We start from the raw sequence: 24,864 nt of genomic DNA, 5'->3' as shown, positions 1-24,864 counted from the left end.
ACACCTTAAACATAAATCAGTAGGGAGCTGGTTAAATAAACCAATGATGCATCTTTACAATGAATACCATAAGGCTGTTAAAAAGGGTGAAAATAATCTTTATGTTTCTATGTGGAAAGAGGTCCACCATGTAGCATTAGGTGAAAGAAAATAGATTACAGTGTGCAGAATGTGACTGCGTTTATGCAAATTACACGTACATAAGAAGGGCCTGGCAGAGGGTGGTAGGCAGGCTTGCAGTGTTTATGGGTTGAGAATATCTTCTAAATGGACTCACACATGTGATAGTAAAAAAATGCCTATGGCTTTCCTGACCTCCAGGCTTTCCCAGTTACCTCTGGACCCATAGAGGCATTTGTGTTTGACCTGGAGGCCCAGGAACTCATATACCTGCCTGAAGAGGCCAGCATGAGGCCAGGCGCACAGCAGACGCTCAGTGACTGCTTACTGGATAAACAGATGGATGGATGGATGGATGGATGGATGGGAGGATGGCTGGCTGGTTGGACACGATCACATGATCATGCAGGTAGCTAGATGACAACTGAGGTCAGCTAACCCAGCAAGGAGGTGAAGGGCATTCTGGGCGCTGAGCTGTTTGCCTGCTGAAGACCTGCACACCTCTAGGACTCCTGTCACCTCCCGTCTGAGCAGACAGCGATGCCCAGAAAAGAGGTTGAACCTGTTGAGTTGCCAAGGCAACCAGAAGCATGCTGGATGCAGAGCTGACAGTCCCAGGAAGTCTTATCTTCCATTTCTTAAATCACAGCCCTATCAGCCCTACCTCAAGGCCTGTCCCTATGGGTTCAGAAACCAGCCCTCTGGGTCTGCTTTCCCTCCCTGACCCCAGTTCCAGGAGAAGCTGCAAGACGCCAGCCAAGACCCCTAGGTTCCCCACCCCTGGGAATGGGAGTCCCAGCTCCCGAAAGAGCTCAGATCATGCAGGGGACAAGGCACGGGATGGCACAGCCAGAGAGAGAATTGGGAGCTGCAGGCCATTCACAGAACACCCATGGCCTGGACCAAACAGCAGCCCTGGGAGAGTGAGGAAGGGGAGGACCAAGGGGGAGCTAGTGACTTGTTTGAAGACAGGGCTGGAATTCTTTACTGGCTGGAGCAGAGGGGCAGCTCAGATGGCAACAGGGCAAACATGAAAACAGCAGGGCAAGCATCCTGGACAAGCCGTCTAGAGAGAAGTGGGTGTGTGGGAGAATGTGGCAGCCAGCGTCTTTGGCGCTGGGGTTAGGGGCCTGTGGAGGGAGGGGCTGGCTGGGTTTGCAGGGAGGGTGCAGTGGGGACACTGTGTTGGAGAGAGTGTTGTGTGTCAGCAGGCTGTGCCTTCCCCCTGATGGGCAAGGCTGCTCTTCGAAGCCGGAGCCAAAGTTCTGAGGCTTCGGGCGGTGTAAGCAAGCCTGGCGTCAGGATCCCACACCGGGCGGGATAGGGAAGGAGGGGCTGGCGCAGGGGGCATGGGGAAGGCAAAGGGAGGGCCACACCCAGCTGGGTCAGGTCCCAGAGTAGGAGAGCAAGAGAATGAAAGAGCTGTCAAGATTCTGGAAGGACCCAAGCCTGGGCTTTGTCATCTGATGACGAAGAGATGTTTGCCTGTGACCTCTGATGAGGACTGGACGCAGCCTGCCCCTCTCTCTAAGGCTTGCTGGGCCGTAAAAGTCTCCTAAACCAGTGTGTCTCAACCTCAAAGTGCATTCAAACCACCTACCAAACGTAAAATAGATAGCTAGTGGGAAGCAGCCGCATAGCACAGGGAGATCAGCTCGGTGGTTTGTGACCATCTAGAGGGGTGGGATAGGGAGGGTGGGAGGGAGGGAGACGCAAGAGGGAAGAGATATGAGGATATATGTATATGTATAACTGATTCACTTTGTTATAAAGCAGAAACTAACACACCATTGTAAAGCAATTATACTCCAATAAAGATGTTAAAAAAAAAAGAACCACCTGGGAATCTTATCAAAATGCAGATTCTAATTCAGTAGATCTGGTGGCAGGCCCGAGAGTCTGCATCTTCAGGAAGCTCGCAAGCTTTGCGGAGGCTGCCGGTTCACAGCCATACTTTAAGTAGCACGATTCCAATGATGAACCCTTGCCGCTAGCCATGCAGAATCTTGGGCCCCACCTAGACCCAGAGAATCAGAATCTGCATTTTAACAGGTTGTCCAAATGATCTGTAGTTATGTTAAATTCTGAGAAACACTATTCTGAGTCCAGTGGCTTTCAAAATCGCTTGCACAGCGGAGTTGCCTGGGGAGCTCTGAAAACTTCTGCTGCTTGGGTCTCTTCCCCCAGAGATTCAGATTTGATTGGTCTTAGGCATGGGGCAGCTTGGGCATCAGCTTTTTAACACCTGCACAGGTAACTCTAACACGGAGCCCGGGCTGAGAACTGTTATTCTGCGTTGTGGGTGCCCCTCCCGGTGCCCGGGTAGATGGAAGCTGTGGCATGCAGGCAGCTCTCACCCAGCCCTGCACTCCTCAGCCAGGCTCGGTCTGGAACCCGTGGCTCAAAAAACCTGGCAGATTCAAAACCCCAATCTCATCCTCTCCAGCAATAACAGTTTGAAATGCTCGGGTTTGCGTGGTAGCTACATGCCTCAAAGAATGAAGACCCTGGGGAGGGAAAGAGGGTTGTGCCGGTGAGTGCGCCCTGGTGGCATTTGAGGTGGTGCCTCAAAGACAGCTGAGGAGGGAGCCTGCCACTTCACTACTGCTGCAACGGTACCTGCCAGGGCCACCAATCCTTGTTCTTCTGCTTGGAGAGAAGATACTGGAAGATGTGGCACCTCCACAGATCCCTGTAGACTGGGAGAAGCCACAGGTGGCAAGTGGAACCTCATTTCACCCACCCACTGAGCTACACTGGTTCCTGAAACAGCAGCGAGCATGGCCAGGCTACAGACCCTTCACGTGTGTCAGGGATGGAGGGACGTGCGCCAGGTGATGCTGGGGTACCTATGGCAGGTAGGGGCTGTGAGTACCAGAAACCCCAATGCTGGGCTCAGGGCCTCATGGCTGGTTCCTGGCTGCTGTCCATGGGGGTGACGGCCCACACGGGTTGGCCAGTCTCCATCTACATCATTTCTGAAGGAATCACAAACTAGGGGGCTATGGGGTTCTATAGCATGTTCCTATAAATGAGGTTGGACAGATGGTGGAGAGAGAGATGGATATACAGATAGGCAGGATGCAAAGGCAGAGGGTGACCAGGGCAGGAGCTAAGCAGGGTTCCAGCACCTTAGCTGGGGTGAGGGGAGTCCTGAGACTACAGCAAGGAAGCCCTCTCTCCAGCTTTTGGCTCAGGGCTGCCCCCACTCAGGGTGAGGTGTTTCCACTCTTAGGCTTCTGTGGGACAGTCTGCCTAAAGTAAGGTCTAAAATTAAGGCCCAGTATCACATGCTGCCTTGACACCTGGTGAAATCAGGAGGGCCTCCAATGGCCCAACTGCAAGTCCCCTCCCCACTCTGCTCCTGCAGATGAGGTCCCCTAGCTAAATAACCACCTATCAAGGGGACCAGGCACAGTTTCTGCTTACCCTGAGTAGCAGGTTTCAGTGCCCTACCAGCCCATGGAATTATTCAAACAAATCAATGACATCCTCCCGTGGGAACCAGGGGGCACCCCACCCTCTTGATACTACTAGCTTGCCTCCCACAGCCCCTGCTTGTTCTCTCGCCACGTGACCCTAGGGGCAAGGCATGCAGTAGCTTTCTCCCCCAGGCTGTGAGTGACTAATCAATGGCTGTTGAGTTCATCTGTCCAGTGTTGAGGGTTCGCCATCCCCATAACCATAGGCTGGGAATCCTCTTTTACCAATGAGGTGAACAGGAGGTGATTAAACAGGTGCCCAGCTCTAAGAGTGGGGCTACAATGAGAGGGGCCAGTGCAGAGACTCAGAAGATACACATTATACTTGCAGGGCTGAGCCGCATTTGAAAATAAAGTCCAAAGTTTATTACTATCCTTATTTTCCTCCCTAACAAGATTAAGATCTTAGAATGCTTAAATCCAATTACTGTCCCCATACACACTTCCATGTTATTGCACTTCCTAAACTTGCAAAATGAGTGTTTATTTTTTTTACAGTAAATATTTATTTACATTTATCTACATACCTACAACTTATTTCCTTACCATTATTTCTTGCATCCCATTCTTTCTGGTTAAATTTTCTTCTTACAGAATTACACTTACACAGTGACTTATCATCAAAATAAAGCCACTTCTGGGAGTGAGGGGAGTGCTGATGATAATGACACCAGGCCACAGGTGTAAATCGGGGCTGTCCCAAGCAAACTGGACCCATGGGCAGAGGGTTTGATGCCTTCTGAGGGTGCTATTTATAGAGAGGCTGCACTCCAGCTCAGCACCTTAGTCAGGCCAGAGACCTCACTTCCTGTCTGTGTAGACATCAAGATCCCAGTCCTGGAGGTGGGACGTCTAGAAGGACTGAGTGAGGAGCTCGGCAAATTCCTTCCCCCAAAGAAATGACAGAACAGGAAAAAAAAAATCAAAACAACTGTTTAAGAACTCTGGGAATTGACCAACAGTATACAACATATTAGGAAACATTTATTCAAGAATTTCTACTGAACTCTAGGAAGAATAAGGTAAGCCTATGGCATTTTAGCCCGGGGTGCTTCCATCACCCCGACTCAGTTCCCTGGTGGTTGAAGTTCTACCAAGGTAGAGCAGGCCAAGAAGATTGAAACATTCCATGCCCAGGAATGTTGCTGAAAATAATAATTCCAAATTCTCAGCTAGCCCAAGGTTGTGATATGGGTTGAGGGAAGCAATAGACCATGCAGAAATTTAAAGTGAGATCTAGGAAATGAGACAACTAAAGTGGACTACAGATAAAACCATGCTTAGAGGGAAATTTATAGGTGTAATATCTATATTAGAAAAGAAGGATCTCAAATTAATGACCTAAGCTTCTGCCTTAAGAAACCAGAAAAAGAAAAGAAGAGCAAATTGAACTCAAAGCAAGGAGAAAAAAGGAAATAATAAATATCAGAGTAGAAATCAATGAAATAGAAAACAGAAAAAAAAAAAGACAAAAACAGTGAAACTAAAAGCTGGTTCTTTGAAAAGATCTATAAAATTGACAATCAGGAACAAAAGAGGGGCCATCACTAACGAATATAAAGAAATACTATCAACATTTTTATGCTAACAAATGAGACAACTTGAGTGAAATAAACAAAGCCCTAGAAAGACATAAATTACTGAAGCTGACTCAAGAAGAAATGGAAAATCTGAATAGACCTATAGCAAAGAAATTGAATTAGTAATTTAAAAATCTTCCAGCTCCAGATGGCTTCATTAGCAAATTCTTCTAAACATTTAAAAAAGAAATAATGCCAATCCTTCACAAACTCTTCCAGAAAAATAAAGGAGGAGGAGTAGGAAATACTCTTAACTAATTCTAAGACCTATGTTAATCCAGTACCAAAGCCAGACAAAAAACATCACAAGAAAAGAAAACTACGGACAACTATCCCTTAAAAAATTCCACAACACAGGGACTTCCCTGGTGGTCCAGTGGCTAAGACTCTGCACTCCCAATGCAGGGGGCCCAGGTTCAATCCCAGGTCAGGGAACTAGATCCCACATGCTACAATTAAAAGATCTCACATGCCGCAACTAAAGATCCCACACGCGGCAATGAAGATCCCACACACCACAACTAAGACCCAGTGCAGCCAAATAAATAAATATTAAAAAAAAAAATCCACAACACAATCCTAGCAAAATGAATCCAGTAACAAATAAAAAAGATTATGTACTATGACCAAGAGGGATTTACCTTAGGAATGCAAGGTTGATGTATTAATGTAATATATTTACAGAATAAAGGATAAAACCATATAAACATCCCAATAGATGTAGAACAAGCATTTGACAAAATCCAACACCCATTTAGGGTAAAAAATTTTTTTTTCCAACAAACTAGCAATACAAGGAAACTTCCTCAAACTGGTAAAGGTGATCTACAAAAATCCTACAGCTACCATTATACTTAATGGTCAAAGACTGAATGAACGCCTTTAAGATCAGGAATAAGGCAAAGATGTCCACTTTCACCACTTCTATTTCATATTGTACTAGAGATTCTAGCCAGTACAATCAGGCATGGAAAGAAAAAAAGGCATTTAGATTGGAAATGAAGTAAAATGCTCTTTATTTGCAGACAACATGGCCCTGTATTTAGCAAATTCCAGGGAATTCACAAAAAGAACTAGAATTAATCACCAAGTTGCAAGGTACAAGATCAATATAGAAAAAGCAATTTTATCTCTCTATATTAGTGATGAACAGTCCAGAAATGAAATTAAGAAAAACAATTTCAGGGACTTCCCTGGTGGCACAGTGGTTAAGAGTTCGCCTGCCAATTGCAGGGGACACGGGTTCGAGCCCTGGTCCATGAGGATCCCACATGCCGCAGAGCAACTAAGCCCATGTACCACAACTACTGAAGCCCACATGCTCTAGGGCCCGCGAGCCACAACTACTGAGCCCGCGTGCCACAACTACTGAAGCCCGCATGCCTAGAGCCCATGCTCTGCAACAAGAGAAGCCATCGCAAGGAGAAGCCCATGCACTGCAACGAACTGTAGCCCCCGCTTGCCACAACTAGAGAAAGCCCACGCGCAGCAACGAAGACCCAACGCAGCACCCCCCCCCCAAAAAAAACAAAAACAATTTCATTCACTATAGCATCAAAAAGAATAAAATACTTAGGAATAAATTTAACAAAAGAAGGGTAAGACTCGTATACTGAAAGCTATAGAATATTGCTAATAGGAACTAAAGAAGATCTAAATAAATGGAGAGGCATTCCACATTCACGGATTGGAAGACTCAATATTGCTAAGGGTGCAGTTCTTCCCAAGTTGACTGTTGGATTCAATGCAATACCTATCAAAATCTCAGCAGGCTTTTTGTTGGCAGGATAGGCTGATCCTAAAATTTACATGGGAACTTACACTGTCTTTACAGAGACTCAGAATAGTCAAAACAATCTTGAAAAAGACGAACAAAGCTGGAGGACTTATACTTTCTGATTTCACAACTTATTACAAACCCATAGTAATTAAGACATTGTCCTGTTGGTGTAAGGATCAACAAATAGATCAATGGAATAGAATTAAGACACCAGAAACAAACCTTTACATTCAAGGCCAATTTATTTTGACCAGAGTGGCAAGGTGATTCAATGGGGAAAAGATAGCCTTCAATAAACAGTGCTGGGACAACTGGATATCCACGTGCAAAAGACCATTACCTCACACAAAACACAAAAATTAACTCAAAATGGATCATGAACATAGATGGAAGAGCTAAAACTATAAAACTTTTAAAGGAAAACATAGAGGAAAATCTTTATGACTTTAAGTTAAGCAGAGATTTCTTAGATACAACGCCAAAAGAATGATCCATAAAAGGAAAAAAAATGAATTGTACTTCTTCAAATTTAAAAACTTTTGCACTTCGAAAGACACCATTAAGAAAATGAAGACAAACCACAGATGGGAGAAATTATTTGCAAATCTAATAAGTACTTGTATCTACAAACTAAAAATAACAACTCAATAAAAAGACAAATAACTCAATTTAAAAGATGGGCAAAAGATTTGGATATTTCACTAAAGAATATATTCAAATAACTATTAAGCACATGAAAATATGCTCAATAGCACTAGTCATTAGAGAATGCAAATTAAAACCACAATGAGATACCACTGCATACTCACTAGAATGCCTATAATTAAAAGGACAGATAATAACAAGTGTTGATGAGAATGTTGAGAAATTGGAACCCTCATACATTGTTGGCAGGAATGTAAACAGTGTAGCCATTTTGGCAACAGTGTCTTTAAAAATTCAACATAAAGTTACTAAACCATCTAGCACAATCTAGCAATTCTACTCCTAAGTATCTACCCAAGAGAAATAAAAAATCTGCATGTGAATGTTCATAGCACTATTATTCATAACAGCCCCAAAGTATAAACAATTCAAGTGTCCATCAACTGGTGAATGGGTAAACCAAGAATCCATGGAATGGAATACTATTGAACAATAAAGAGGGATGAACTACTGATGCAGGCTACATGATGAAAAGTGACCACAAGCATGATGCTAAGTGAAAGAAGCCAGATGTAAAAGACCACATATTGTATGATTACATTTATGGGCAAATCTATAAAGACAGAAAGTAGATTAGTGGTTGCCTGGGGCAACAGGGAGTGACTGCAAAGCGCCTGAGAGATTTGGGATGGAAATTGGGGGCGGGGCAGAGGACAGTGGAAATATCCTAAAATTGGATTGTGGTGATTACAGAGCTCTGTAAATTTATTAAAAACCACTGAAGTGTACACTTAAAGTACGTGAATTTTATGGCATGTAAATTATACCTGAATAAAGCTGTTTTGTAAAAAAGGCTCTAGCCGCAGGCTCGGTGGCAGGCGACCCCTGGCACTCACTGCTTCTTCGCTAATCCGTCTCATTTTCTGGCTCCTGGGATTTCCGTTTCCTTCTGGAGTTTTAAGGAAGTTGTAGGTTCTGTTTTACCCAGGGTGGGTGGGCACATCGCCTCTGTCAGCCACACTACCGATATTTGCTTTCTTGGGATTCTGGCATTTTCTGCTCCCTGAGGAGGGCTGTGTGTTCCTCTCAGTGAAGCAAATGGAAGAAATGAAAAACGGGCTTGGGGGAGGGATGTTCTAGCCTGGGTGTGAGCTCCAACTGATCCCCAGTGTTGGATCTGGCTCCCTTATCCCTCTCTCCAGGACACAGGATGGGTCAGATGGGGGTCATGCCACGCTAATGCCCTTCCTTTCTCTTTCTATGGTGCGTGGAAAGTCCCAGCACGGTTTCAGCCTCAGACCCTAATTTATAGGTCCCCAAGTGGAAGGAGGCAGTTCTCGACATCACAGGGCTCCTGGGACCAGCTTGCTTGGGAAGGAGGCGGGAGTCGGGGTGGGGAACACCAGGACTTCTCCATCACTCTACTCGCTGCTGAGTTCCATGAGCGCGGGGACCTCATGGTCCTGTTCGCTGCAGAATCCCAGTGCCCGGCCACGTTGGGACTCAACATTTCTCATACGAATGAATGAAAGTGGAAAAGTGCCCCCTGCGGTAAGAACCCACCTCCTTCTGGGCCAGTGGCCTTCCTGCTCTCGCCGACTTTCATCCCAGTCCCCAGGAAGGGACAAGGCCCACACACATTTTGCAAGCCCTGTATATTGTACCTGCTTGACAAGCAGACTTGGTTTAAGCCCAGAAAATCCTTTAATTACTGCTGCTACTTCTGGCTGGGTTCTGGGACGGAACTAATTCGAGCAGCAGTCACTCGACCTGACCTATTAAGAATGTAATTTCATTATTTGGTCTGCCCCGGTCACGGGCAGGGGGTTACAATAACTGGTTTTGCCAAGCTCCTGCTGGAATGGCAATTCATTCCTCACCCACTTCTGTGGTGACAACCCGCAGACAACTCCCACCCTGGTGCCCAAGTCACTTGCCCCAGCCCAGGCCCTGATTGTGTGTGTCCCACGCCTGCTTGTGGCAGATGGCAATGTCAGTGTGCACTCCAAGGAGCCAGCCCCACACTTCAGTGGGAAGTGTTCCCCATGTGAGCTGTGAGCCCGAGGCGCGCACACACCTCATGGTTGTGCACATACACACTTGTACACAGGATCGCGGATGAGAGCCAGACACACACACTTTCACAGAGGTCCCCGTCCTTCACCAGCAGATCTATGCACAAACCAGAACGTGTCTGCAACACACGGGAATGAAGTACACCCCACACATCAGCGTGGCACTGTGTGCAGGCCCCCAGGCTGGCCCTCCAACAGTGTGTGTCTCAGCTCTGAGTGGCTGTCAGAGTCACCCATAAGACCCTGTGTCTTTGGGATCCAAAGACCCGGGTTCTAGTTTAGGCACTGCTACTTCCTGGCTGTGTAACCTTGGGCAAGTGACTTTGCCTCTCTGTGCTTCAGTTTCCCTATCTATAAAATGGAGACAAGCAGCTGTGAGGTTTCAGTGTAAAAATATCTATAAAGCAGGTAAAGTGCAGTGCCTGGGACACAGGAGGCACCTGGCACTCATACCCTCGTCACTGCCCGCAACACCCCCCCCAGGTGCCAACTCCCTGGGTGCTATTGGGACTCTCGGGTCCCACTCACAGCCCCAGTGTCATTGCCACTCCCTGGCCCTTGCCTCCCTGACACCTCCGCTACCCAGTCATCTTCTGGGCCCCCCAGGTCTCAGGCCTGAATGGTGAACAGTGATCTGGCAGGGCTCCTGGCCCCCTGAACTGGGCAGCGGCCCCTCGGGCTCTGGGAAGCCACCGTTGGTCAGCAGACACGTGGAGAAGCTCTGCCCAGGACTCGCTTGGGGCCTGGCTTGAAGTGAGTCCTGCCAGGGCTGGAAAGATAAAGAGTTCCCTGCCCACCAGGGAGACCCACTACCTCTCTGTCCTGGGGCGGGCGTGGTGGGGGGAGTAGCTAGGGAGGGTGAGAGGGGGCAAGTCTCAGCCTGAGGGAGGGCGGGAGAGTGGACACAGCCTCTCCTTCCAGCCCATCCAACCAACAGGCGGTGACAAGCGTGACCAACCAACTCTGAAAACACCTTCTAAAGTCTGAGCTGCCACTTAAAAATCAGAAGAAATGATATAATTGTATGTTACAGATTCCTTGTTTCTTTGAAAAACTAAAAAATAAAAAGGAGGATCTGGCCACCCTGGGCCCGCATTCCACACGGCGCTCCTGGCTGGAGCTGAGCAGCGGCCCTGCCCCAGGAGCCAGGGACCATCTGTTCCCCCCTCCCCTCCCCCACCCCGTTCCCTGTGGTCTCCCGGCCCTGGCAGCTCTGCGCTGATACATTTTCTGATGGGCCTGGAGACCCCACACCATTTTTTTTTTATTGACATACCCCCTCATCCCTTCCTCTTTCCTATCTCCCTCCCTGCGGGGCAGGCCCAGACCCTGAGGGCAAAGTTCGAAAGCACCCACAGATGCTTGTAGCCTTTGGAGAGGTGGGGTGGGGGTCCCAGACTCCTTCCAGGCTGCCTTTTCTTCCCAGGACCTAAGCACATTCAGACACACAACCGAAACGTGGTGAGGGGTTCACAGATCACCCCCTCGGTCCAACCTAGCTTGGAAACCACCTGGGCTGAGAACCACTGGCCGGGGACTGGACCCTTGACCTGCTTTGAGGACAAGCAAGCTGGGGTGAGCAGGTAGCTTGGACGGGGAGCGCCTGCTCTATGGTGGCCGGTCTTCAGGACTGCTGAGGAGGGCTGGGAAATGCCATGGCTAGGCCGCAGGGCGTGGTAAGGGGCAGCCCCCACCTTCCTGCCTGGACCCCAGACGGAGAATGGGAAGACCCCCCCGGGGCTCTTCACCCCTCCGTCAGGAGCCAGCCAGCTGCGCAGGGGCTCCTGAGTAGCAGTTGTTGGGGACAATGGAACCCATTTAAGTTCAGTTATTTTTCCCAGATAAATAAAAAATTTTAAAAGCGAGAATTGTCCACTGAGTCCTACCATGATTCAAGTTAAAACTGTAGCGCCATAAATCCTGGGAGATAAGCTTTACAATGAAAACATCGGCAGACACGTAACGATGAGCTTCTGGCTTAGATGGGATCTGCCTGAGCACCCAACTTCCTGCAAAGATTTCGGGAAGGAGACCCACACTGACCCGAAGGCTACAAGAAAGGCATCATCATAATAGGAGGGGCCAGCGTGCCCACCCAGTAGGCAGTCGGTGCCCAGGTGAGAGCTCCACTTGGCCTGGTCCGAGGGCATCCCTGATCGGCCCACCTCACCATGGACCCGCATCGGCCTCCAGAATCAGCCTCCGGCACTTCTGTTGTCATAACTACAACCATGACATTTTCGGGGTTTAAAAAAACAAGAACCAGCTATGAAGAAGGATGACAGTCGTAGCAACAGCCTTGTCCTTAGACCAGGTTCTGGCAGAGAACCATTTCTCTGCTGCCCACGTTAGCAACCTAGGACTTCTGGAAGGTGAGCAGGGCCTGGATAAGCACATGTCAGGACCCGACCGGACCCTTCCCCAAGCTGGCAGTGAGATTCACTGTCTCCCCAGCCTCTCTCCCAGAGCCCTGAGACTGCAGACCAAGTGGGGCTGAGTGGGGAGGCAAGTCGGAGCAGGAGGCCACCCCCAGAGCCCTGTGCCACTTTGGGATTGAAGTCTTGCCCTGCCCTCCTGCTCTCCCTGGCAGAGCTCCTGCGCTGAGTGGGGGGCTTGGCTCTGATGTCAGGTGACTGACTCCCCCTCCATCCCCCCACTGAAGGTGCCTGGTTGGTGCATGGGCACAGAGGTGGGGAGGTGCGGGGTCCCTGCTAATGCCGGCCCAGGTGTGCTCCCCGCGGTGGCCCAGACTAGGTACTTCTGGGGCATCTCACACACAGATCTTGAGCCCTCCTCCTCCTCCCTGGATCCCTCCTATTCATTCTGGGCCGGGCAGATGGGAAAGGGGTCACCCCACACCTGAGCCCCGCTCTGGGCTCACGGAGTAGTGACTCACGTCGCAGGTGAACAGAGCCTGATTCACCTCCCAGGTGGGGGCTTGGCGGGGGGGAACAATCAGCTGCTGTGGAGACACAACCTGAAACCAGGGCTTCCGGGGTCGGCACGAGCATCGGAACCGCCAGCCCAGCTCGGCCGCTCAGCCCCGCCCAGCCCCGGACACAATGGGAGCCCCAGTTTCCCAGCTGCACTGTAATTTCAGAAGGTGTCTTTGTGTGGGTTTTATTAACCAAGACGCCAGAGGAGCCTTGGGGTTGGGGCAGGGAGTCTGGTTGCCAAGAAATCTGCTGGGTGTCGGCAAGAAATGCCCTTTGAGGAGACGGTGGAAAAACAGAAAATACGAGAACTGCTGACCGTGACATTAACCAGCAGCAACAGGTGAGGAGGGCAAAGTGAGCCTCGGAAGGGCTTTGCAAGCAGGCAAATCTGGGTTCGAATCCCAGCTCCGGCCACTCTGGCTGTGGGACTTTGGGCAACTGACCTAACCTCTCTGAATGTAAGCTGAGGACGATGATGCCTGCGTCTCACTGGGTGAAGGAAGATGAAATAAAGGCACCCGAGACAGTGCCTGGCGCCAGTGAACGATAACTATTACTAGGTTTCATGCACACTGAAGCTTAATCACATTGTCTCATTTAAAAAATTATCATCGTACACGTGTGTGGAGCTCTGTGGTTTTCAAAGGCATCTTTGTCCAGTACGTCATTAGAGCCTCAGAGTGACCCTGTATTCTATTTTTAGCATTTTACTTTAGTTCCTTTAAAACATGTCTTGCTCTTATTGGATACGATTGTCCCCATTTTCCGTTCTGCTCTCCTTTTTACTTTCTCCACCCCTAGGAACATTTAGCATAACAATGCTGGGACCATTTTCTATTAATATCAGTTTTCAGATTACAGTGATAAGATGTCTGTTTCCTAATTTAATTTGGTGATTCCTGTTATTAGTTCCTACATGCTCATTTTTTTTCACTTAGCATATTCTAACGCACCAAAGGAAAAGTGAGGCTCCAGCTGGAGGCCTCCAGGGTGTCTTCCGCAGTGGGGAGGGAGGAGCCCAGGAAATGGGGGCCACAGCAGAGAAGCAGATGCCAGGGGGCTGCAGGCCGGGGCGGTGTCTCAGGTGAGGGAGGATGGGGGCAGAGTAACTTCCACTGCAGACGGGCCCGCAGTGGACACTCCTGAGGTCAGGGCGTCCCAGGGAGGGCTCTGTGAGGGTCCTCCCCCCAAAGCAGACTTCAGAGAAGGCTCCAAAACCAGCACCCCCCAGGGCCTACCAGCCCGCCTGGGCTCTGGTGCCCACACTTGAGGGCTGCGTGTTCTGACATGGTCCCCCTTTCTGGCACTTATTGTCTGATTGCCGTGGAAGTCCCATGTCTGCCCCTCCATCAGTACTGTCCTCTGCACAACTCCAGGGGGCGCCCTTCACACCACAGTTGAAATCAACACTACCCTGGAATTAGCCTAGAACACAGTGTGAGTGGTGCCCTTGACATGTGTAGGCCCTGCCTCAGTGCTCCCACTTGACCAAGGCAGGGCTCAGCCATCGTGCCATGGGCTCTAGCCATCCCTGGTCCCCAACCCTCCAATCGTCCGCACTGACCCCACCAGTTCCCTTCCCCAGGCTGGCACAGTGATGGCTGGGCTGGCCCAGCTCACTGCCCACCCTGTGGCACCAGAAAGAACCCCCCACAAAGCCACTCTGGAGTTGAGGAAAGGGGGGACAGGAAGCCCCAGGGCCACGCTTGGAAGGACCACCGCTACAAGCATCCTGACCGCAGCCCTGACTTTGAGAACCCAGTGCGTTCTGTGACAAGGAGCCGGCATTCCAGAGAACCGAAAACTCAGTGGGTGGCTTTAACCAGAGTTAAATTTTCTTTGCTGTGGTCATAGCAAGGCGAGGCGAGGCAGGTGAGGCAGCCTTCGTGAGCCCTGGGCGGCGTTTGGCGAAGACAGTTTGAACACACACGCTTGCAGGTGCGTTGTTTAGAAACACTGGGTTCTGAGAGTCCCAGCCCTGCTGATTTTGCAATGATATATTGCCAGCTACTTAACAGGATGGATCACTGCAATTACATGTCACTTCTGATATTCACAGTCACAACAAGGAGGTGTCAGTTTCACAAGGGTTGTAGGAAATATATATGATGTTCCACAATGCTGTTAGAAAAAGGTTTCAGGAGACAGACTCGAGAGGATTCTAGTAAAACCTACCTGCCCGGGCAAAGCAGACAGCTCCATGGAAACTGGAGGGGCTGGCTCCCCTGGCCGGGGAAGGAGCGTGGGCTTAGGCACACCGGCTCCAGCAGGCTGCCCCTACCCCAAGGCCACCTTGCCCAGAGAAGGGGGAGGAGGGACGGCCACCGTGCTTATGGTTATTCCATCACCCTCACGTGGGTGAGCTGCTGAGAGCGTCTCAGCAGTTACCCCTGTGGCCCTGGCTCACCCAGGGCTTTTGGCCTGGTGGTGTCTCAGGGCTACAAGGGGTCACACCTGGAGAAAGACAGTCATTGTAGGAACAAGACAAACCCTCTGACATTGACCCCTGCACATTGGCACAGGCAGGGCCATGTGTCCCTGGTAACCATGGAACCGAGAGTGAGGGCCACGCTTTCTCCAGCCAACACAGCCCTGCCTCCAGGGGACCAAAGCAGGAGCTCTGTCAATTTCTGAGTCAATTCTGGCTCTGTTCGTTTCTAACTGTGAGATATTGGGCACAATACTTAGCATCATGCACTCTGGAGGGAGACCACGGGCTCCCACTGAGTCTCATCCAAATCCACTTCACTGCTTCTGCTGGAGGTCAGCATCTTGTCACCTCTTGTGCCCTGGAGAAGGCCAACAAGCAGTCCACAGCCCCCCTCCTCCAGGAAGCCCTCCCGACTCCTCCAGCCAGGACCTTGCCCTCGGGTGTGTGAGAGCGAAGGAGTGAGTGTGTGACCTGCGTGAATGAAGATGCCGGTGGAGGAGGGATGGGCAGGGTGGGAGCTTCCTGCTTTTCTCGCCCGTTCTTGTGGTCTGTGAGTCTGGAACCCTGGGTGGAGGAGTCACAGTGCAACTCCACACACCCTGCCCAGCATCTCAGATGCCATCTGCCCAAAATAGAACATGTGGTCTCCAGCTCCCTCCTCTGACCACTCCCTGTCTGAAGTGTCTGCTTCGGTGACTGGCACCCTAACCCCCATCTACCAGAGACAGTCACTCTGAGCTAGAGTCACCCTGAACCCTGACGGCTGCCCTCCTCACCCTCCTCATCCTCCCACCCATGTGGTCACCAACTCTGGGGTTGCCGACCCCATGATGGCCCTGAACCACCTCTCCAGTCCCTGCCTGCCTGCCCCAGGCCTTGCCATCTCTTCCAGCCTCACTCAACCCCTCCCAGCCACTCTCCTTATACTTGTGGTCTCCTCCTCTGCTCCTGCCCACAGGTCCACGACATGCAGTCACTGGAGTGGGCTCTCTGATGGCCACTGCACCCTCAGAATCCCCAGAGCTTTCCTGCTGAGCCTGCAGCAAAGGCTCGCTCCCTGCAATGTTCCAAGGGCTCACGGGGCCCAGCACCTGGCTGTGTCTTCTGCCACTAGTCTGGATCCCTGGGTCTCACTCCAGCCCCTAATGCACTGGGAGCTCTTCCCACGCACATTCTCTCATGCCTCTTCGATCCACGCTCTTCTCTCTGCCAGGTTCTGCTCTGGGACCAGACAGGCCAGCCCGAGCGAGCATCACTGCTGTTGGGAAGGCAGTAGGTGCCGCGGGCAACAGCCCGCTGCCTAAGGATGAATCCGGGCTCTGAAGCCCAGAGCTTTATGGCCCTGGGCACAGCTTGTAACCTCTCTTACCTCGGGCGTCTTGTCTGTCAAATGGTGTAACAGTACTTAACTCAGGGGGTTCCGAAAGTATTAAATGAGTGCTAAGTACTTGTGAAGTGCTTGTCTTAGTGGTGGGCACGCAGTGAGTGGCTGGGAGCGTTAGCCCCCCATCAGTGTTTTCTGCGTGTCCATCCTGTAAGTCTCAGGACCTCATTTATTATAAGAATTACATGCATTAAAACATCTAAAGGGCTTAGCACAAGACCTGGCACGTGGTAAACTTCTGTTATTATTATTATTCCTGGATGCCCTGGGGCCTGGTTATGGACCAACAAGTCATCAGAGGCTGTCCTGTCTGCACTCAGGGCCGCTGAGCCATCACTGTGGCTGCCTTTTTCCCTCGGCACCCCAGCACTGGCCTCAGTCCCCAGAGACCCCCCCCCCCATCACAGCTACATGGCTTTGGAAGAAGCAAAGAGCTACTTCACTAAAACGTGGGGTGGCTCACTCTAAGGAAATCCACTCTGCCAAAACCAAACATTTAAAAAAAAACCCAAAAAACAAAAACACCTATTTGTAGTGTGCCAGCAACAGAATCTGTATCATAAGGTCACAGTTTTAAAATATATCAGTGAATAAGCCAATCAATCCACTGTTCACTTTGGCTTCATGGGTCACTTACAATGCTTCGCTTCACCCCATTAAAACAAAATCCATCCCACTTAAAAGAATGAAGAAGGAATGATAATATTTAGAACATCACAGGGGAGGGGGCTGGGGGACGGATGGAGGGGGAGGTTGGGGTTAGCAGATGTAAGCTTTTATATACAGAATGGTCCTCCTGTATAGCACAGAGAACTATATTCAATATCTTATGATAAACCATAATGGAAAAGAATATTTTAAAAAAAGAATGTATATATATGTATAATTGAATCACTTTGTTGTACAGCAGTAATTAACATAACATTGTAAATCAACTATACTTCAATTTAAAGAAAGAAATTAAAAAATTAAAAAAAAAAAGAACATCGCTGGACTTGCCTAGTGGCACAGTGGTTAAGAATCCGCCTGCCCATGCAGGGGACACGGGTTCGATACCTGGTCCAGGAAGATCCCACATGCCGCGGAGCAACTAAGCCCATGCGCCACAACTACTGAGCCTGTGCTCTAGAGCCTGCAAGCCACAACTACTGAGCCCACATGCCACAACTACTGAAGCCTGTGCACCTAGAGTCCGTGCTCCGCAACAAGAGAAGCCACCGTAATGAGAAGCCCGTGCACCGCAACGAACGAAGAGTAGCCCCCACTCGCCGCAGCTAGAGAAAAGCCCACGCGCAGCAACGAAGACCCAACACAGCCAAAAATAAATAAATAATTAAAAAAAAAAAAAGAACATCACATTGTACAGCCCCAAATGAATGAACGGTCTAGGCACAGGGTCAGTGGCTAACTGACATCCCAAAAGAAAGCCGGGCAGACGTGCGTCTCCCAACGGAAGAACATAGGACCACACATGAATTCTTGCCAAAAAAAAAAAAAAAAGAAAAAGAAACCAACCTGCATCTGATCAAGCTGCTAAATTGACTTAATTTATAGGGAATAGGAAGAGCAGAAGTCTGTGCTGAGCTATACCAAACAGGCACGATCAGCAAAAATCCCAGCTGCGGGAAACCTACAGGACCTGTGACCCAGTTTCCTCCAATAAATAGCAAGAGAGAAATAAAGATGTGCAGGGCCTCTTATGGACTGAGAGAGACTTAAATGACTCATCCACCAACTGCGACATGTGGACCTTATCTGGATACTGGATAGAACAAATTGGAAATAAAGGTATTTATGATATTTGTGGGACAACTAGAAATGTGAACACTGGTCATTTGGTGAGATTAAAGAACTGTTGAATGTTAAAAAAAAAGAGTTCTTATCTTTTAAACTGAGAAATATATTGAAATATTTATGGCTTTATGGTTACCAGGGGGTAAAGCGGGGCAAGGGGGGAGGGATAAATTGGGAGACTGGGATTGACATAGACACACTACTATATATAAAGTAGATAAAATAAGAATCTACTATATGGCACAGGGAACTCTACTCAATACTCTGTAATGACCTACGTGGGAAAAGAACCTAAAAAAGAGTGGATAGGGACCTCCCCGGTGGTCCAGTGGTTAAGACTCTGTGCTTCCATTGCAAGGGGCACGGGTTCGATCCCTGGCCGGGGAACTAAGATCCCGCATGAGGTGTGGCGAGGCCAAAAATAATTAAAAAAAAAAAAAGAAAGACTGGATATATGTGTATGTGTATAACTGATTTACTTTGCTGTACAGCAGAAACTAACACAACATTGTAAATCAACTATACTCCAATAGCAATTAAAAAAAAAATTGATGGCTGAATTGATAGGCCATATGGTATATGCTTCAAAAGGAGAGAAGTGGATGGGGCTGTGGATGGGGCCCTCTTGAGGCTACTGGGTGTTGGGTGCATGGGGTTCATTGCACTATGCTAATCTACTTTTGTGTGTGTTCCAAGCTCTCCATAATACAAAGTTCATAAAGACAGGCAGCTCATAAAAAGTCAGTGTGCCCAAACACACATATGGAGTGTACCTTCTGTACCCCCAGGGCCAGCACATTGGGATGTGTTATTCCCGGTTCTGGTCTGCTCTCTTCCACTTAAGGAAGGGGCAAGTGTAGTCTCCTAGGTCAAGAAGTGAGTTTCCTGAGGCCTCAGAGCCTGGCAATATTGGAGACTGAAAAATAGTAGGATAGGTGGTTTCTCTGATACCCAAGAAAATCTAATCTTAGAATGAAGGTAGGTTAACCGGCAGTGATTTATGTTCCAGGAGGTTTGATTTTAAATATAGCAAACATTTTGGAAAATATCGCTTGGTTTACAAAAGTTGGCAGCCCCATAGGATTGCATCTAATGCACAAACCAGGTGAGATTTGCTGACTGGTCTCTGAGAAGTTCAGGTGCTTTTAACAGCTGGTAGTTGCATGGGAGAAATCTGAAGGACACCCCCAACCCCAAGGGACCACAAACAACTAAAGGCTCTGCCTGCCTCCTCAAGCTTGTTTCTGGATCTTCACCTGCCCACCCTCCCCCTTCCACCTTGATCAGTGCCACCAACAGCAGATACGAGACACTCCATTCCCAGGGAAGTTTCTGCTGCTGGGAAAGCCAGAGTAGCCCGTGTGGAATTTCCTCTGAAGGTGTCCCCCACCATCGGCCTTGCCTGATCCGGATGACAGGGCAGACCCCACACATCCACACCTCCCGTGGGTAGAAATCCTGACTTGTCCAGGGCGCTTGGGGCCACCCACCCATGCAACTGGATACATACACTTTGTAAGTACTGGTTTCCAACAGATAAATGTAATCAAGGTTTATATGCTCAAAGAAGCCAACAGGATGGGATTGTTTCACTTGAAAGATCAGAAGAAAATTGTAACTAATGTTGTGGAAAATTACTTTGATATTGCTTTCTTGGTACCGAATCACAATTAGGCTGCTGTGAGAAGTACAGGGAAAGAATAAATGAATAGCAACAAATCAACACAAACAGCCTGTGTCAGGAACACTTTGCTCAGGGAAAGTAATGTAAGCATTACTTAAGGTTTTATGACTGTGTTTGATGTGATTTCCGTAGGACGTCCAGGTTGCCCGTCACCTGGCATGTGGCGAGGGGGTGGTCCCGCTCCATCTACAGCCCGAGGAAGGGAGCTCAAGACCCAAGTGTGCTCCTTGCCTGGGTTTGCCAGGCCGTTGCCATCCCCGGCTGCAGCGGGAGGGGAACCTCAGCTTCCTGCCATCCTACACACCCTGCCAGCTAAGGCTCCATGCTCCTCTCCTGTTCACCACTCCACCCCACCCCAGAAACCCCAGCCATCCGGTGGGCTCCCACCCCACCAGCAATCAAGGAGATCTGCAAGTGCGTGCACTGGGGCAGCTGTGCAAGGCAGTGCTGGCTGGCGGGCGGGACAGGAATCCACGTCTGCAGAAGACATGAGGGGCAAGGGCTCTGCGTTGCCAGCTGCTACAGCATGGTGGGGTGTGTGTGTCGTGGCCACCAGACCCCGAGCCCACCCAGGAAAATAACACCTGTCCCCAGAGGACACCACGGATGGGATACCCAGGTGGACACCGCAGACACACTCATGCCTTCTCTCCCAGGCTCGTCCCATAGAACGCAGGCACTGGACACGCAGATCCTCTGCCCACGTGTGCTCCAACCACACGCACTCACCAAGACCTGTGCCGAGGATACACGGTGCCATTAACCCCAAGCCCTGTCTGAGGGCCCTTTTCTGGGAGCTCGCTTCTGCATATATAACCCACAACTGCAGAGACCAACTCTTAGCGCCCCTGCTGGCGCTGCCTGTGGACCCCGGTTCCGCTGACACAGTGAGCCGGCCACTCTGGGGCTCACGTGAGGCTGCAAAGTCTCCGCAGAGGACCAGCTCGGTCGTGGGCCCCTGCTTTTGCTTCTTCAGAAGCCAGGAAGCAGCCAGACCCACCTTCGACGGCCACCCTCTAGGAGGGTCCGGCCCAAGCGTGGGTCAGCCCCAGTGACTCACCCACTGCCTCCTGGAGACCCAGCGCCTGGGCTGCCTCTAGCCGACTCTCTGTGATGAGAGAATCAACTCATCAGCCTCTCCCACCAGGGCCTCTGATAGCAGCTGCCAGGCCCAGGGCCCCAGCTCTGGCCTCCTCGTGCTCCTTCTGCCTTTCCACGTGTTGCCTACAGGCCCCCAGTCTGAGCCTGGGTGCAGGTTGCCCTGAGCGTGTGCGCCATGGCTGAGGGGGTGCTGGGGAGGAGGGTGCAGGCCTGAGAGCCCTCCGCACTCAGGGCCAGGGGCCCCTGTGCCATGCCCCGCACTCCTGTGCTATGGGCTGCGGGCAGGGATGGCAGGAATCTCTCTGCCTAACTCCCCAGCCTCCACACCTCCTTCATTCTGTTCGTGTCCTGGAGCACAGGGCCGTCATCACGGACCCTCCCCTAACAAGGCCTCCGGGACCACTGCTGGGAAACGCTGGTGCTCGGGCCTGGCAACCACGCTTTCCTCTCACCCCAAAGCAGAGTGGTCCCCGGCCTTGGCCCCGAGCCGGATGCCCTCCAGCCCTGCTGTGCTCTCTGTGTCCCAGCAAGAGGGGCCTGGCCTGAGCTTCCCTCTCCACATCCTGTCCACTCCGAGGCTCCAGAACCATCCTTCCTGCTCTCCCCTCACTGCCACCCCACCTCTGAGTCAGGGAGGGTACTTCCCTCCAGTGTGTTAGGAGGAAGCAGGTGGCGGGCCAGCAGGAGCCACCTCAGCTTCACAAAGCCAGGAGGTACCCCGACCTCCCTGACCAGGCTGGAGAGGCTGAATTCGAGGGGTCCCCAGGGCTGGGCAGAGAATCAGAGTCCCATTTGGGAGGCCTGGGCTCAGGGAGAAGGCATTCATCTTCGGATGTCCAAGACCATGTGGAAGAGGCCCCGAGAGGTGGCAGAATCCTCCTTAAATCTGGGTTACACCAAAGGCAATGACCAGCTGAGAGATGGGCAGCCTGTCTGTCCTTCCCCAGAAGAGCGCACAGGCCAGAGGCCAGAGGCCAGAACCCTGAGGCTGGTGGTCTGACAACAGACACTGTGTTCCCACACTGAGGCTGAGGACCACCAGGAGGAGGCCAGGACCCCTGCCTTGGCACCAGAGCAGCGTGGAGACCTGCCCCTCGGGCGGGAAAGCCGGGGTCAGCAGACGGCGGGGCGGAGAGTGAGGGCTCACCTGGCACCTGCTGGAGGGCGAGCTCCGTGGGGTCCTGCAGGCTGATGAAGAGGAGGAGGCCTGCGGCTCCAAACAGCAGGATGGACGAGAACATGCAGGCCAGCCGCATCGTTCCTGCTCGCGGGGTCATCCAGGGCTCGCTCTGGGGTCACCTCTCGGGTGTGGGAGGCGCGTTCTTCCCTCATCGTCCACACCAGGTGTCCATCAGGCCACGGTCTATGGAGCAGCAGAGGAGAGAGAGGTCCATCACTGAGGCCCAGGGCCCCAGTCACCGCACTCGACCAGCGTAATCCTGGATCCCTCCATCGTTACTCAGGTGCATCCCTTTCACGTTTTCAAGCCCAAGGAGGTGAAGGGAAGCCCGGTCACCGCCTGTGGCCAAGACACCAGCTTCTTGCCAGGGTCTCCTGTATCTGCACCCCTAGAAAAACCATGGAGAGAGACACTGCCCAGCTCCTGCCCAGGGAAGCCCAGGGTGGAGCCCCATCACCCACAGCCGGGGACAGCGGCCACCCCCCTGCAATGTCCAGGCAGGAATCTGGGTCCTTCTCCCTCGCAACTGGCCTGCTGGACAGAAAAGCCCTTGGGTCTCTCTCTGCCCTGGCTCCTGTTTACAGGGTGCTGGGGACAAGGGTCTCCACGGAACTGGAGGCTTCGAGAAGGAGCCTCCCAGGCCCAGAGGATGGCAGGGACTGAGTGACTCCCCACCCCCACCAGCCAGAGCTTTCCCTCCCTGACAGACTGAAAGATGGGCTGGTGGGATCGAGGCTCCAGTGGATAGTCACACCTGCAGGAGCTGAAGCTCTGGCCAGATCACGGTTGTCCCTGCTCTCAAAGCCCCGGGGCCTGGAGCTGAGACGGGGCAGCCAGACCCAGATCTGACAGACCCCAGGCTCAGAGGCTGTGTCTCTGCAGATGGACCCCCACTGCTCTGGCCGCTGCAGACCCAGAGCATGCCTGCGTGGCTTGTCCCAACCCTTGTTCCTCCTGAAGTAGAAGAAATTGCAAATACACCAGTACCAACCAAGAGACATCGGTTGGGCCAGGCTGTGGGTCAAGATGGGGGTACCCTGGGACTTTCCTGGTGGTCCAGTGGTTAAGACTCCACGCTTCCACTGCAGGGGGCGTGGGTTCGATCCCTGGCCTAGGGAACTAGGATCCCACATGCTGCGCGGTGCGGCCAGAAAAAGAAAAAAAAAAAAAAAGATGGGGGTGCCCCAAGGCCATCTGCCCAAGGGAAGGATGTACGTTCCTGCAGTGGGGCGGGGCTTGGTGGGGTGGGACAGGTGCGGGAGGGGAATCCGCCCAGTAAGCTGTCACTGGGTCCCCTTACCTTCACTGGGTCCTACCCGTCCGGGCCCAGGGATACCACCCTCTTTCCACCCAAGGAGCCCTTGGGAACTTGTCCCTCCCTGCCACAGGGCAGTGCCCGAGGGAGGCTGAGGCCAGGTGGGCAGCTCCCAGCAGCCTCCAAGGGCACAGCTGGGTGGCTGATGGGGCCCCAGACCAGATGTGCTGCTCGGCACAAGGATGGTCCCTGCCCGGGGTCTCCTTGGTGCGATACTTTGGTCAGGGAACCCATCTCCGACCTGGCACCCAGATGCTGGGGGAGGAAACCCTAACTCTTTTCCCTCTGCATCCAACCTGGGGGGCGCGAAGCAGGAAGTGATACTAAGAGAAGCCCCTCCCTCCTCTGCCCAGACAAAGATTCCCAAGGACTAGACAGTTCTCAGCAAAGCTCTGAGGCTGAGGAGAGTTAAATTGCAGGTTTGGGTTTCTCCCCTCTACAGTCTCTATAATTATTTTTTCACTCAGTTAACTTTAATTAACCTTCTCCAGGCCTCCACGCACGGGAACGCGCCTGAATGCCGGGCTCTCTGGGCTGACCTGAGCAGGGGTTTCCCACGGCCTCTCAGCTTTTATGTTTGGGAGGCAGTGCTGAGCTGGGCTCGGTTTGCCTCTGGAGTTGGCTCTGGGGTTCCAGCTGGCCCTGACCTCGCTGCAGTGGCCCCCTGCCGCAGAGAAAGATGGCTGCTTCCTGCCATCACCAGGGACACTTCCACCCTGGGCTTGCGGTGGGTGAAAATGGGTAGCCACGTGTCCCCAAAGGCTCAGACCCTGAAGCCCCTCATGAAGGGCTGTGACCTCCCCCTCCGTGGTTGCCCCAGATGGGACTGTCCTGGGGACCTGGCTCATCATCCTGCAAAGACACAGATGCAAGAGTGCAGGCCCCAGGCTCCGGGAAAGGACGAGGCCACTCTCAGCGCTGCCCACAGTATGCCCGGCACCCTGTGGTCTCCCAGGCCCTTCCCTCAGCGATGACAGGCCCTGAGTGCAGGGCCCACAGGGTAAGCCTATAAGCAAGGCCGCAGCTGTAAGGACACTCAGTTTATGCTGGCCATGGTGTTGGCACATCTCCTGCAGCCACACCGGCCTGCAGAGTCAGACACGAGGCCAGGAGGCTGATCTGATCTAGGGTGAGCTCCGACGTCAGGACATTTCGTAAGGAGGGGGAGAGGGAAGGAGAGAGGAAGGCGGGACGAAAGGATGGCAAATTGATGGCCAGCGTACACAGCTGCCCGGTTAAACAGCTAATAAAGAGCTGCCTGATCTCGACCCAGAGACTCTATTGGATGAGAAAAGGGGATTCAGACGCACATGTGATCATCATCGCACGGTCTGTACAGTGGCTGGCCCTGCAGAAA

General features: G+C 51.5%; 1 protein-coding gene across 2 annotated transcripts in view; it reads right to left on the bottom strand.

Moving 5' to 3' along the window:
* The window catches only part of CHST8 (carbohydrate sulfotransferase 8), a 124,624-nt gene that overhangs the window by 44,351 nt on the left and 55,409 nt on the right, over positions 1–24,864 (bottom strand). Inside the window, exons 1-2 of one of the 2 annotated variants that reach the window (XM_082367675.1) lie at positions 23,184–23,335; positions 22,160–22,375 (exon numbers count right to left, since the gene is read on the bottom strand). In XM_082367675.1, the coding sequence (XP_082223801.1) occupies positions 22,160–22,289 (130 nt within the window). In that variant the 5' untranslated portion in view covers positions 22,290–22,375; positions 23,184–23,335. Of the gene's footprint in view, positions 1–22,159; positions 22,376–23,183; positions 23,336–24,864 lie in introns of those variants that run through there. The other variant, XM_082367674.1, reaches the window with a different exon arrangement.

Source organism: Balaenoptera borealis (genome assembly GCF_965194805.1).
Source record: "Balaenoptera borealis genome assembly, chromosome: 19".
Taxonomy (NCBI): Eukaryota; Metazoa; Chordata; class Mammalia; order Artiodactyla; family Balaenopteridae; genus Balaenoptera; species Balaenoptera borealis.
This window is presented reverse-complemented; position numbering and strand designations above follow the sequence as displayed.